Source organism: Lacerta agilis, chromosome 12, assembly GCF_009819535.1.
Source record: "Lacerta agilis isolate rLacAgi1 chromosome 12, rLacAgi1.pri, whole genome shotgun sequence".
Taxonomy (NCBI): Eukaryota; Metazoa; Chordata; class Lepidosauria; order Squamata; family Lacertidae; genus Lacerta; species Lacerta agilis.
The window spans coordinates 53,725,059-53,738,879 of record NC_046323.1 but is presented as its reverse complement, the minus strand read 5'-3'; the positions used below and the strand labels follow the sequence as shown (position 1 = coordinate 53,738,879).

General features: G+C 44.6%; 1 protein-coding gene across 1 annotated transcript in view; it reads left to right on the top strand.

Annotated features, from left to right (window-relative positions):
- The first annotated feature begins 2,263 nt into the window (after window positions 1-2,263).
- Window positions 2,264-13,821, top strand: part of CCDC13 (coiled-coil domain containing 13) — a 41,294-nt gene continuing 29,736 nt past the window's right edge. The window contains exons 1-7 of the mRNA XM_033166004.1: window positions 2,264-2,370; window positions 4,937-5,174; window positions 6,396-6,544; window positions 7,744-7,886; window positions 10,438-10,518; window positions 12,498-12,608; window positions 13,700-13,804. Coding sequence (XP_033021895.1) covers window positions 4,945-5,174; window positions 6,396-6,544; window positions 7,744-7,886; window positions 10,438-10,518; window positions 12,498-12,608; window positions 13,700-13,804 — 819 coding nt within the window. The 5' untranslated portion in view covers window positions 2,264-2,370; window positions 4,937-4,944. The remainder of the gene's footprint in view (window positions 2,371-4,936; window positions 5,175-6,395; window positions 6,545-7,743; window positions 7,887-10,437; window positions 10,519-12,497; window positions 12,609-13,699; window positions 13,805-13,821) is intronic.

Sequence of the window (13,821 nt, the reverse complement as noted above, 5' to 3'; positions counted from 1 at the left end):
TTGCGTCTGTGGAGCTCAAGATGGGTACATGGTTCCTCTTCCTTGCCATTTTACCCTCACAACAACCTTGTGATTACAGGTAGGTAGCTGTGTTGGTCTGCCATAGTCAAAACAAAATGAAAAAATTCCTTCCAGTAGCACCTCAGAGACCAACTAAGTTTGTTCTTGGTATGAGCTTTCGTGTGCATGCACACTTCTCCAGATACCTTGTGAGGTAGGCTAGGCAGAGTGCGAGTATCGGTAACTGGTCTGAGGTTGCCAGCTGAACTTCATGGCTGAGTGGGGATTTGAACCCTAGTCTCCTGGGTCCTAATAATAATGTTTAGTCATGTCCGACTCTTCACCCATGGACCAAAGCATGCCAGGCACTCCTGTCTTCCATTGCCTCCCACAGTTTGGTCAAACTCATGCTGGTAGCTTCGAGAACACTGTCCAACCATCTCGTCCTCTGTCGCCCCCTTCTCCTTGTGCCCTCCATCTTTCCCAACATCAGGGTCTTTTCCAGGGAGTCTTCTCATGAGGTGGCCAAAGTCCTAATCCCAAGTATTCCTGACTACTACATCACTCTCACAATATAAGGGCTGAGAGGGCAGTGTCTACCCATTTTCTCCATGTTATGCATAATTTTATTTAAAAAAAAACACATGTTTCCTCTTACTTGCTTTTTCTCCAAACTAATAAGCCCCAAAGCAACCTTTCTTTCCAGGGGAGTCGCTCCATTTCCTTGATTATTTTGGTGGTGCTTTTCTCAACTTTTACTGACTCTGCAACGTCTGTTTGGAGGTGATAAAACCAGGACTGTATGCAGACAGCTAACAGTGATAACAGGGTTTGGTTTGGTTTACAACCAACAGTATAAATTTTATGAAATAAAAATAAGTATTTGCAAACAGCTTCAGCTGTTGTACTTCAATTAATCCTCCATTTTCATACATACATTTGTAAGCAGCCTTTCCACAGTTCAAACCGTGCTCAAGTAGTTATAAACAGGAAATAAAACATTAAAACACAACCAAAATGAGCCATTTACACATAAATCACAAGTTCTAAAATAAAGGTACGAAAAATTGGGTTATTTTGTTTTTGTTAATGTTTTTATTATGTACTTCGTGATTTTATGCTTTGAACTGCCCTCAGATCTATGAATCCATATTTAATAAATAATATAATAACAACAGTAACAATGCCCCCTCCAACATCCCAGCCTCAGTTTTCCTCCCGTGCAAAGGCTCCCCTGCCTCCAAAAACCCTCCCTCAGCAGGGCATGTCATTTTAGGGGGTGAAACTTACCCGGTAATTTTGCAAATTTCTTCAGTGAGGGGCTTAAAAATACATTTTGGGGTGTGAGGAATGCAAATATGCATAGCTGTCAACTTTTCCCTTTTTTAAAGGGAAATTCCCTTATTCCGATAAATATGCCATTGGACAACATTTAGCTGGGGGGGGTGATAACTCCCCAAAAGTGCATAAACTGCTATTGGAAAACCGAAGACTTTAAAGTTCACCTGAAAATGCCAGGTAATGATAAAGAAGAAGAAGAAGAAGTATTAAAAGACATTATCACTAGTATAGCTGCAATTACTTGGCAATTGTTTTTATTTATTTTTATAATATTTTTTATTAGATTTCCATTTCAAAATAATTAAACACATCCTTATTGTCCACTTCTCTTCCTCGTATGAGCCTGTCGCCTTCCCTCCCTCTTGCCTCAAGGCTTTCAAAGTTAATTTTTAAAATCACAGCATTTATCCATTTCCCAATTTACGTTCCGCTCATTCAAAATATCACAACTTTTAAATAAATATTAAAAAGGTAGTAACAATTACCATTACGAGTCTTCTCACAACAACCCTGCTAGTGTTGTCAATTGCTTACAATGGTCCTTCAAATACTGTATATAGATTTACTCCAGTCTTTTGGGAATGCTTGTTCACGTTGGTACTTGGCAATTTGTTTTTTTTTTTAAGTATTTCTGTGCAATTTTACACACACATTTCGCTCACCAAGCAGAACTAAATGATGTTAGCTCTTTGGGATTCCCGAGTAGCGTTGCAACTTTTTGTCAACCCTTCGTTTTATTTTATTTTTTATTTTGGAATTTGGGCGTTGAAGGGTGCAGCTGCGCGCTGCGTCGCTCGGCCGTCGCATCCCTTCTCCCCGAGCGAGCCCGGAGGATGCTGCCATGGCAACGGTTGCCGAGGGAACCGCGTCCCGCTCTGGAACTCCGCGGGCGGAAGCGCCAGGTAGGCGGGGGGGGGGGGGTGCGGCCTAGTCCGGCCCTGCCGCCTTCCAGCCCCGGGGCTTGCCTAGCCTTCCTCTGCCCCCAGGAAGGGAGTTGCGTGGGGAGACCCGGCCTAGGCCCGGAGAGAGGTGAGGACTGGCGGGGGGGGGGCGGTGGAATTGCGACGGTTTCGGGTAGAGATTCCTGCCTTGCAAGGGGTCTGGACTAGATGACTCTGGGTGCCCCTCCAGCTTACAAATGCATGATACTAATCAAAAATAATTTTTTTGGGGAGGGAGGTGTAATAGACATTTGTGGGGTGGGGCAGAAGAGCATCTCTCTCTCTCTCTCTTTCTTTCTCTCCCCCCCCCCCTTCATTTTTGTTAAGATGCTTTTCTGCCCCACCCCACAAATGTCTATGACACCCCCCTCCCAAAAAAGGGGGGGGCCCATAAATGGACACAAATCTCTTTGAACTTCTGATTGGGGACCTGATCTTAATGGGGGAGCAAAGGTAAGAAAACCCACGAGGGAAGGTAACAGAAGCAGCTTAGTAACTTTAATAAATACGTGGCTTTAATTTTATTTCATATGCCTCAAAAAAAAGGGGGGTGGGAGCATGCGTATAAACTGCCCAGAACTTACAGAATGATACTCTTTTACATTTACCTTCTCGGTAGTGGCGCCCGCCCTGTGGAACGCCCTCCCATCAGAGGTCAAGGGAATTAACAACTACCTGACATTCAGAAAATACCTGAAGGCAGCCCTGTTTAGGGAAGTTTTTAAACTGTGATATTTTAAATGTATTTTAATGTTTGGTGGAAGCCGTCCAGAGTGGCTGGGGAGACCCAGCCAGATGGGCGGGGTACAAATAATAAATTATTATTATTATTATAATTATTACAGGTAGGTAGCCGTGTTGGTCTGCCATAGTCAAAACAAAATAAAATAAAAAATTCCTTCCAGTAGCACCTTAGAGACCAACTAAGTTTGTTCTTGGTATGAGCTTTTGTGTGCATGCACACTTCTTCAGATACACTGAAACTTCAGATACACTGAAACTCTTTTACATGCGATTTAAAGTGGCCTTAACTTTACCTGCGTGTGTCAACGGACTGTGTTTAAGTTGTGTAGGGGTGGGATGATGGGGGGGGGCACACCTAATCTTGTGAATGCTAGTTCAAAATCAATAAATGTGGTTTAAAAAGGGGGGGTTGGTGGTGCCCAGGGAGCTATGCCTGCTTCTTCCCCTTCCCCATTTGAATCCCCCCCCCTTCTATTGATAACATATAAATAAAGTTACAGGAAGGGGGAATTACATATCTGCCTGCCTCAAAGCTGCTTCGGTTGTACCCACCCACTTTTACCAGGGATAAAGCTTTATCCCCCCCCGCCCCCCCACCTAAGGCATCAGTGGATGGGTGTGACTTCTCATTTATGTTATTAAATGTGTGCGAGACACAAACATCACACCTTCAAGTTCTCTAGGTTTCAGTTGCCCTCCCTCAGAAGTGAAACCCCTGGATAAGAACAGGCATGCATGTGTGAATGTAAGGATGCAGATGGCAGAAGAGAGTCAGGAGCCACACCTTCCTTTTCATGCTGCCATGCCAGCACTAGATTTAGAGTGGTGCATGAGGTTCCACCTCACAGTGCTCTGAGCTGAGGGGAACAAAATTAATAATAATAATAATAATAATAATAATAATAATAATAGGTATCTACTGTACCAAAATGAATTACTGTGCAAATAGGAAATATTAAGGGCGGACCACCAATATTTTGTTTTATTAGCTGTTGTGTGATGCTTTCCCAGTTTATTGCATTATTCCCATCTGGAGGGTTATTGTTGCGCTATTGGGCAACAAAAGTGGGGGGGGGGAGAAATAAACTGAAACATTGTTGTTGTTGTTCAGTCGTTCAGTCGTGTCCGCCTCTTCGTGACCCCATGGACCAGAGCACGCCAGGCACGCCTATCCTTCACTGCCTCCCGCAGTTTGGCCAAACTCATTCCAGTCGCTTCGAGAACACTGTCCAACCATCTCATCCTCTGTCGTCCCCTTCTCCTTGTGCCCTCCATCTTTCCCAACATCAGGGTCTTTTCCAGGGAGTCTTCTCTTCTCATGAGGTGGCCAAAGTACTGGAGCCTCAACTTCAGGATCTGTCCTTCCAGTAAGCACTCAGGGCTGATTTCTTTAAGGATGGATAGGTTTGATCTTCTTGCAGTCCATGGGACTCTCAAGAGTCTCCTCCAGCACCATAATTAAAAAGCATCAATTCTTCGGCGATCAGCCTTCTTGATGGTCCAGCTCTCGCTTCCGTACATTACTACTGGGAAAACCATAGCTTTAACTATACGGACCTTTGTCAGCAAGGTGATGTCTTTGCTTTTTAAGATGCTGTCTTAAAAAACAGAAACATTAGCATTATAAAAAGTTACAGAGGTTCAGCAGGAAGTTGTAGGACATTGTGTAGAACCAAAGACATGCGCTAATTGGAAATGAAACAATATATCCACCCCCCAAAAAACTTTTCAATATTATTGAAAATGCAATTGTGTATAACCCCCCTGATACCATCATGAATACAATTCATCATGAATGCACAATAAGAAGGGCATCCAGAGGGGGCACCGTGGTTGTGAAGAGAGCTGTCTTGGAAGTGTTCTTGAGAGCATTCTGATTCTGTATTTTCTCTCTTTGTTTTCCTTTCAAGAGTGAATAATGGAGCCGGATGAGGAAGTGAACGAAAATTTAAGAATGCAGCTTAAGGCTCTCCAGGAACAGCAGCAGAAGAGGATGCAAATCCTGATGGAGAAGAAGAGAGAGAAACAGCAACAGCAGAGCATGAAACAAAGCGAGAAGGGCAGTCAAGAGGAAGCTTTTGGGGTCCAAGATGATCTCGGCTTATACACCGTGGGCAGTGAGATGCCCAAGGAGGACATTAGCAAAAGGTATAGAGGTAACCCAGGCTCATTCATCAGGGAAATGTCAAAGGATGTGCTGGACGTTTGGGTGCAACTCAGCTTGCAGAAGAGGGGATGCGTGGGGTTAAAACAGATAGAATGGGGAACCTCCAACTTCCCAGACTATCCCTGTACCTTAAACCTCTTGAGCTGACTTTCCTTTCTCTTTGCAGTGGGGCAAGAGCAGGGAGCCCCAGGACTGGGAATCAGAGGTGTCCCTCCAGGCCCCTCTACCCAGCCTTGGGACTCTTTGCAGACCACCACACCAACTCACCAGTAGAGGCGTAGGAAGGTCAGGTGGTACCCAGTGCGGAAAATTTCTTGTCACCCCCCCCATTGATTCCCCCCCCCGCAAAGATGGTTTTACGTTATTTCATATTTTCTTACAAAGGAATAATAACGAGTAATAATAATAATAATAATAATAATAATAATAATAAACTTTTATTTATATCCCGCCCTCCCCGGCCGAAGTCGGGCTCAGGGTGGCTAACATCAGATACATACCATTGGTATAAAAATCAAACAATAATTAGATTACCTCCTAAAAACATCTCAAAATCAAATTAAAGTCTAATTAGATGGCTTTCCACAGGGTTAGGGTTGGGAACAGTAAGTGCTCCACTGAACTGAAATTTCAGCCTTCACGACATAGGAAAACAGCCAAGTGAACAGCTATTTTGGTGGAGGAGGGTCAAGATATTAATCGATATGCATGAAATTTCATATATGGCTATATAATCCCTAGTATAGTAAGATAAGACCTTTGGAGCAGGCATTTTAAAAAAAAGTTTTTTTATGAACCACCCTAGTAGGGCAGTAATTGTTCCTTGATAATTTGTCACCCCCTCCATTATGGAACATGGGGCGGTCTGCCCCCTACGCCCCTGCGTTTGGGTGCAACACAGCTTGCAGAAGAGGGGATGCGTGGGGTTAAAACAGATAGAATGGGGAACCTCCACCTTCCCAGACTATCCCTGTACCTTAAACCTCTTGAGCTGACCTTCCTATCTCTTTGCTGTGGGGCAAGCGCAGGGAGCCCCAGGACTGGGAATCAGAGGTGTCCCTCCAGGCCCCTCTACCCACCCTTGGGACTCTTCGCACACCACCACACCAACTCACCAGCCCTGCTTCCTGCCTTTCCTCAAGCGTTTCCCCCTGTCTGGGACATAGTTTTTAGCTGTTCTGTTTTTTTCTCTTCCCCCCAAGGTTACTTGAAAACGAAAACGAGCAGCTCCAGCAGCAGCTTCGAGAGACTGTAGATGAAAACGGCAGACTGCACAAAGTGCTCAAGGAGCGAGACTTTGAAATCAAGCAACTGCACAAGAAGATGGAGGAAGAGAGGCTGGCCCTGCTGGGTAAATGGAAATGCTTTGCATACACCTGCCGTTGTCTGTGTGGTCCATTTGCAGGCTCCCTCACCTTCTGTCAGGGCCGGGCCCACCCATGAGACAAAGTGAGGTGACCGCCTCAGGCGGCAGGATCCACAGGGGTAATAACAACAACAACAACAACAACAACAACAACAACAATAGTTTATTTCTACCCCGCCCTTCCCGATCCAAAAACCGGGTTTTAGGGCGGCTAACAACAAATGTAAGACAATGATTAAAACAACTTAAAAAACAGCTAAAAGAAAGCCAATGTGGTGTAGTGGTTAAGAGCGGTAGACTCGTAATCTGGTGAACCGGGTTCGTGTCTCCTCTCCTCCACATGCAACTGCTGGGTGACCTTGGGCTAGTCACACTTCTTTGAAGTCTCTCAGCCCCACTCACCTCACAGAGTGTTTGTTGTGGGGGAGGAAGGGAAAGGAGAATGTGAGCCGCTTTGAGACTCCTTCGGGTAGTGAAAAGCGGGATATCAAATCCAAAGTCGTCTTCTTCTCTTCTTCTTCTTCTTCTTCTTCTTCTTCTTCTTCTTCTAAAAACACCATAAAAAGAAACATCAATGGGATCACCAGGGCTAACTGGCCAGGTTAGTCATTCTAGGCCAGTACGGAGACCAGGGAGGAATTTTAATGTGGGGACCCAGAAGGGTTTCTTCAGGGAAAAAAAGGGAAGGGGAAAAAGGAATAGGGGATCAGGCTAGATTAAAGGCCAGGAGGAATAACTCTTTTCTTACAGGCCCTGTGGAGAGAGGTCAGGTCCCGCAGGGCCCTAGTCTCATTGGACAGAGTATTCCACCAGGTCGGAGCCAACACTGAAAAAGCCCTGGCCCTTGTGGAGGATAATCTGGCTTCTTTTGGGCCCGGCACCCAGGGGTAGCAGATCTAGCCTCCAAGGGATGTATCGCCCACTGTTGCTACAGGGAGCCAGACAGAGGGCCTTCTCGGTAGTGGCGCCCGCCCTGTGGAACACCCTCCCATCAGGGGTCAGAGAGATAAACAACTACCTGTCATTTAGAAAATACCTGAAGGCAGCCCTGTTTAGGGAAGTTTTTAATTTGTGACTTTGTATTGTATTTTAGTATTTGTTGGAGGCCGCCCAGAGTGGCCGGGGAGACCCAGCCAGATAGGCGGGGTATAAATAATAAATTATTATTATTATTCTTTCCGTAGGGACCTCGGGCGTCGCGGGAGACGTCGCGGCCACAAAAATAGTTGAATTGGCAAAGCAGAACCGGCACATGACTGCGGAGGTTGAAAAGGAGAAAACCAAAGTGAAGCAGCTGAACAACAGAATCAAGGAGCTGGAGAAAGAGGTGAGGCCTCTGTTTCTGCTGAGAAGGGTGGCGCAGATGCCATCGCCTCACCTCCTCCCCGTCTCCTCACTCAGCAGGCAGCTAGGATCCTGCCAGTGGCTTCACGACTGCCGAGGGCCTCATCATCGTTTTGATCCCCTTTGCTGCTAAACTGTTTCCTGTTGCCTCGCTGATGAAATACCTCTGTCTGTGTGGCATTTCATTCTCTTATTTTAAAGGTTTTAGTGAATAAATCAAACAAATCAATACAATAGAAACAACAAAAACACAGAACTAAGTACAGTACTATATCTGGTGGGGACTTAATATTTTGTACTTAATACCATTAGGAAAGCCAAATTTTGCATTGCATTGTGGAGAAGGGAGCTTTGTGTGTCTTTATTTGTTGTCAAAACAAAATAAAAAATAAAAAAATATCCTTCCAGTAGCACCTTAGAGACCAACTAAGTTTGTTCTTGGTATGAGCTTTCGTGTGCATGCACACTTCTTCAGGTACACTGAAACAGAAGTCACCAGACCCTTATATAGGTGCAACTCGAAAAATTAGAATATCGTGGAAAAGTCCATTTATGTAAGCAATTGTTTTCATTAGCTACTGGAGTTTAATATATGAGATAGACTCATGACATGCAAAGCAAGATATGTCAAGCCTTTGCTTGTTATAATTGTGATGATTATGGCGTGCAGCTGATGAGAACCCCAAAGTTGAAATTGTTAATTTGGGGTTCTCATCAGCTGTAGGCCATAATCATCACAATTATAACAAATAAAGGCTTGACATATCTTGCTTTGCATGTCATGTGTCTATCTCATATATTAGTTTCACCTTTTAAGTTGAATTATTGAAAGAAATGAACCTTTCCACGATATTCTAATTTTTTGAGTTTCACCTGTATATAGTGAGAGCTCATACCAATAACAAACTTAGTTGGTCACTAAGGTGCTACTGGAAGGGTTTTTCAAATTTTTTATTTTGTTTTGACTACAGCAGACCAACACGGCTACCTACCTTTATTTGTTGTATACAAGATAAAACCCCACCAAACAGCATAAAATTGTGGCTAGGGCAACCCAGTCAGATGGACGGGATACAAGTATTTATATTTATATTTTTGAGTTTTGGGGGGGTCTTCCAAGCCTTTGGCAGCATGTAATTTATTAGTTCTGTTTTCGGCCAATCTAAACTCCACATATTTTTATACCCAAGCAAAAGTTGCAAGTCCTGTAAGTTTTTCCATCTTTTTTCTAAATGTATTTTTATTTTTAAAAAATCATTGGTTTACAAAAGTATGAGCAGTGTCTTTTTTCTTTTTTCTTTTCCAAGTAACATTTTTACAGATCTGTTTCATTTGTTGAGACATTAGTGTTACATTAGGAAGAAAAGGGGGAAGGGGTGGAGGTGGGGAGAGGTGAGTGGGGCAGGGGCAGGGGGCGATGTTTCTATTTTACTTAATATATGTGTGGGGTTTTATGTCAGCGTCGCTTGTGCAGGTTCTCTGCTACTCGCTTGTGTTTCTTTGGTGGTGAGAGAGGTTGGGGTTGGCCTAGGGCAGTGGTGGCGAACCTATGGCATGCGTGCCAGAGGGGGCACTTAGAGCCCTCTCTGTGGGCACGCATGCCGTCGCCCCAGCAGTTTGTAGGGGCGGCACGTGCACCGAGTAGAGCCACGCATGCGGGCTGCAGCAGAGACGTGACTGTTCCACTCCGCTGTCTTAAAGCACCTCGGTGCAGAACTGCCAGTAAGCCGGGTGGCGTTTTGCTCTCTCCCTCCCTCCCGCACGAGGGGCTCGAGAAGTGGGCTAGCCATCGAATCATAGGATTGTGGGGAGTTGGAAGGGAACCCGAGGGTCCTCCAAGTCCTGCGATGCAGGGATCTCAACGACAGCATCCGGGGCAGATGGCCATTCAGCTTCTGCTCTGAAATCTCCCAAAGAAGAGTTTCTTGAAGGGAAATTGTCAAAACGGCCATGTTGTCTGGGAGTAATTCCCTTTCTCGTGATTTCCCAAACAAGGATAATGCAAACTTTTAGCTTTCAATAAAAAGTTGTTTGCATCATTGAAAGCTCTGTTGTTTTGTTTTTCTTTTAAGGCAAAAGATGTTAATGTAGGACTTGTTTTTTTTTTCTAAACTAAAACCTCAGTATTCAGGTTGAATTGCCATGTTGGCACTTTGAGATAAATAAGTGGGTTTTGGGTTGCAGTTTGGGCACTCGGTCTCTAAAAGGTTCGCCACCACTGGCCTAGGGTGTGCTTGTTCATTTGTGGTTGGCTGTGATGAGCTTTGTTTTCGTGTGTGAGTGGGGTGGGTGGGTGTTTTGGATCAGGTTAGCCATATTGATTCGTATACTGTTGGTGGATTTTTGTCGTCTTTTTGGGCTGTGTATGAGATAATGGGGAGCCATAGCTGGGTTTTTCCACCTTGAGGCATGCAATTGAGGTTCTGGCAGCTGCCGACATCCAGTAAATTTCATTCTCATGTCTGCTTTGCAGTTGCACTGTAAATCTGGCATTTATCTAATTGAGTGTATATATGTGTTTGTGCATATTCCAGTTACAAATGTCAGCTCTCAAGCCCCAGTCACTTGAGGAGAAAGACAGTCAGCCTACTCGTAAGGCAACGGAAGTGCCTCTGGTAAGAATGAATCACTCTATGTTCTCAACGTAGTAACGATAAGGCTTTTATTTTTTTATTTTTTTAATAATATATTTATTAAATTTTGTGAAAACAACAATCAACAGAAACAAACAAATACAAAAACAGTATAACCATACAAATAAACAAACCTACAAAAAAAACACTAACTTCTATTCTTAACATTGTATCTTGACTTCCTCTCATCTCCCCTTCCTGCGTTCTTTGTCGATCATCTTTAGTAATTCCCTATTCATCTTTTTAAAAAAAACTTATTCCACTATGCAAAGTCCTTAATCTTACCTATTATCATTACTCATTCTCTCACACTTCCTAAACACTTAATGAAACTCTAAATCTACAGTCTAGTTTTTCCTCCAAATTATATCAAATTTTCAATCATACAATAATTTTAAAGATACAATTTAAATTTCTTCCATTCTTCTTCCACCGCGTCGTCCCTCTGGTCACGAAGTTTCCCGGTCATCTCATAGTCCCTAGAGTCCATCATTTTCGTTTGCCACTCTTCAATCGTTGGTATTTCTTCTGTCTTCCAGTTTTTAGCTATTAAAATTCTTGCTGCTGTTGTGGCATACATAAATAAAGTTCTATCCCACTTTGGAAGTGCCTCTGGTAAGAATAAATCACTCTATGTTCTCAACGTAGTAACGAAAAGGCTTTTAAAGCAGGATTGGGGGATCCAATTCAGCCCTCCAGGCATCTCAGTGGAAGAGCATCTGCCTTGCAAGCAGATGGTCCCAGGTTCAATCCCTGCTGGCATCTCCAGGTAGGTTTAGGAGAAAACCCTGCCTGAAATTCTGGAGAGCTGCTGCCAGTCAGTGTGGACAGTACTGAGCTACATGGACTGGCTTGATATGTGGCAACTTCCTACCGTATGTCCTTACCTGGCCTTTGGGCTTCTCCCCAGACCACACCCCCTTCCCCAAGCCCCACCCCCTCACTGACTTTACTTCCCGCTCTCCTTGAGCGTTTCCCCCCGGCTGGAATGTGACCTTGAGCTGTAATAACGTTCCTCTTCAACCAGGCCTTTGGCTCATGAATATGCTAAAGGTAAAGGTAAAGGGACACCTGACCATTAGGTCCAGTCATGTCCAACTCTGTGATTGCAGCGCTCATCTCGCTCTATAGGCCGAGGGAGCAGGAGTTTGTCCGCAGACAGCTTCTGGGTCATGTGGCCAGCATGACTAAGCCGCTTCTGGCGAAGGAGAGCAGCGCATGGAAATGCCGTTTACCTTCCCGCCAGAGCGGTACCTATTTATCTACTTGCACTTTGACGTGCTTTCGAACTGCTAGGTGGGCAGGAGCAGGGACCGAGCAACGGGAGCTTACCCTGTCGCGGGGATTCAAACCGCCGACCTTCTGATCAGCAAGCCCTAGGCTCTGGTTTAACCCACAGCGCCACCCGCGTCCCTTGAATATCCTACTGCTGTTTTGTTTTGTTTTTTATTTAACTATTTATTTTGTGTTTATATCTTGTGAACTGCCTTGAGATAGAATCATAGAACCTTAGAGTCGGAAGGGACCCCAAGGGTCATTTAGTCCAACCCCCTGCAATGCAGGAATCTCAGCTAAAGCATCCATGACAGGTGGCCATCCAACCTCTGCTTGAAAACCTCCGAGGAGGGAGACTCCTCCGCCTCTCGTGGTGGATCTCCATATAATTGGTGGTGTATAAATGTAAATAGAGTGGTACCTCGGAAGTCGGAACAGAATCCATTCCGAAAACGCTTCTGCAGCCAATCGGAAGCGGCGGAAGTTGCGTCAGACGTTCGGGTTCCAAAGAACGTTGGCACACCGGAACACTCACTTCCGGGTTTGCGGTGTTCGGGAGCTAAAACGTTCGACTCGCAAGGTGTTTGGGATCCAGGGTACAACTGTAAATAAACAATGCCTTGTAACGTGCCATTTGTTCTTTATCCGTACTAATCGAAAAACACCCCTTTCTCTTGAATCTCGAGAGCCCAGAGATGAAAGCCTTGCAGGAAAAGTTAACAGCAGCCAACATCAAAGTGTCTGAATTTCGCAACCAGCTCCAGACCACAAAGCAGGAACTGAAGATGACGCAGAAGGTAGGATCTTCTGTTAGTTTGCGTTTCTTAGTGCAGAAAGTATTGATCTGATGTGTAGAGATTCCATAACTCTAAGCATCCCATTGCTTTCCCCCACTAGAGATGTCCATGATGCTTGGGCCTAACAGTTACGGTCATCCAACAAGCAATTCAGATCAGTGAGGTCACCCCCATTGACCCACCCCTAAGGTCACTTTCAGGTTATACATTATCTGCCCATATTAGTTGTCCTCTCCTTGAACATGGGAGGTGTCCTGGGCTGGTTTAGTGACATATGTGGCAGCAGGAGTTGAAGAAACAGAACAGCTGTTCTAGGACAGCGGGTACTTTAGATTTTTCTGGAGTGGCTTTGCCTCTGCCGTGTTTCTGAGTTGTATGCAGCAGCCCGGCAAAACGACTCACAAAACACCTGTGTGGAAATGCCACTTCAATTACAGTGGTGCCCCGCTAGACGAATGCCTCGCCAGACGAAAAACTCGCTAGACGAACGGCATTCGTCTAGCGGAAGCTGCCCCGCAAGACGAAAAAGTCAATGGGGCTGCTTCGCAAGACGAAAAATTTTCATCTTTTTTTCCCGTTTAGCGGAACGCGGCTGTCATTGCCGCTTCGCTAGACGAAAAAACCGCTAGACGAAAAAATTCGTAGAACGAATTATTTTCGTCTAGCGGGGCACCACTGTATTTTAACAGAAAAATGGAGTATAAATAATAATCTTTAAAAACATGGAGCCAGAAGCTAATTTGGGCCCCTCTTACGGTCTTAAGAAAGATTTTGGAAAAGGCACTTTCTGCAACACATTAGCTAAGAACTTGAACCTGGGTTTGCTTATTTCCTCCTCCTGCCCAGTCCATTTTCCTTTTGTGTCGTTTATTTTATTGTAAGCCTGATAGCAGGGACTGTCCTTTACACACACACACACACACACACACACACACACACACACACACACAATATTTTTAGGCTGCTTCGAGGACCTTTATTTCACTGAAGAGCAAGATTTTTAAAAAGGTTAAATAAAATAAATCATAAATCGAAACCTTCAGCACAAAAGATTTTCCACGACAAAATCATGTTCTGTATCTGGTTTTCAGCTTTTAGCCAGTGAAGTTGGAGAGGACGTCAACATTCAAAATCTGTTGTCCACCCCTGGCACCTGGCGTGGGCGCGCTCAGCAGATTCTGGTCCTGCAAGGGAAAGTGAGTCGATGGTCTTT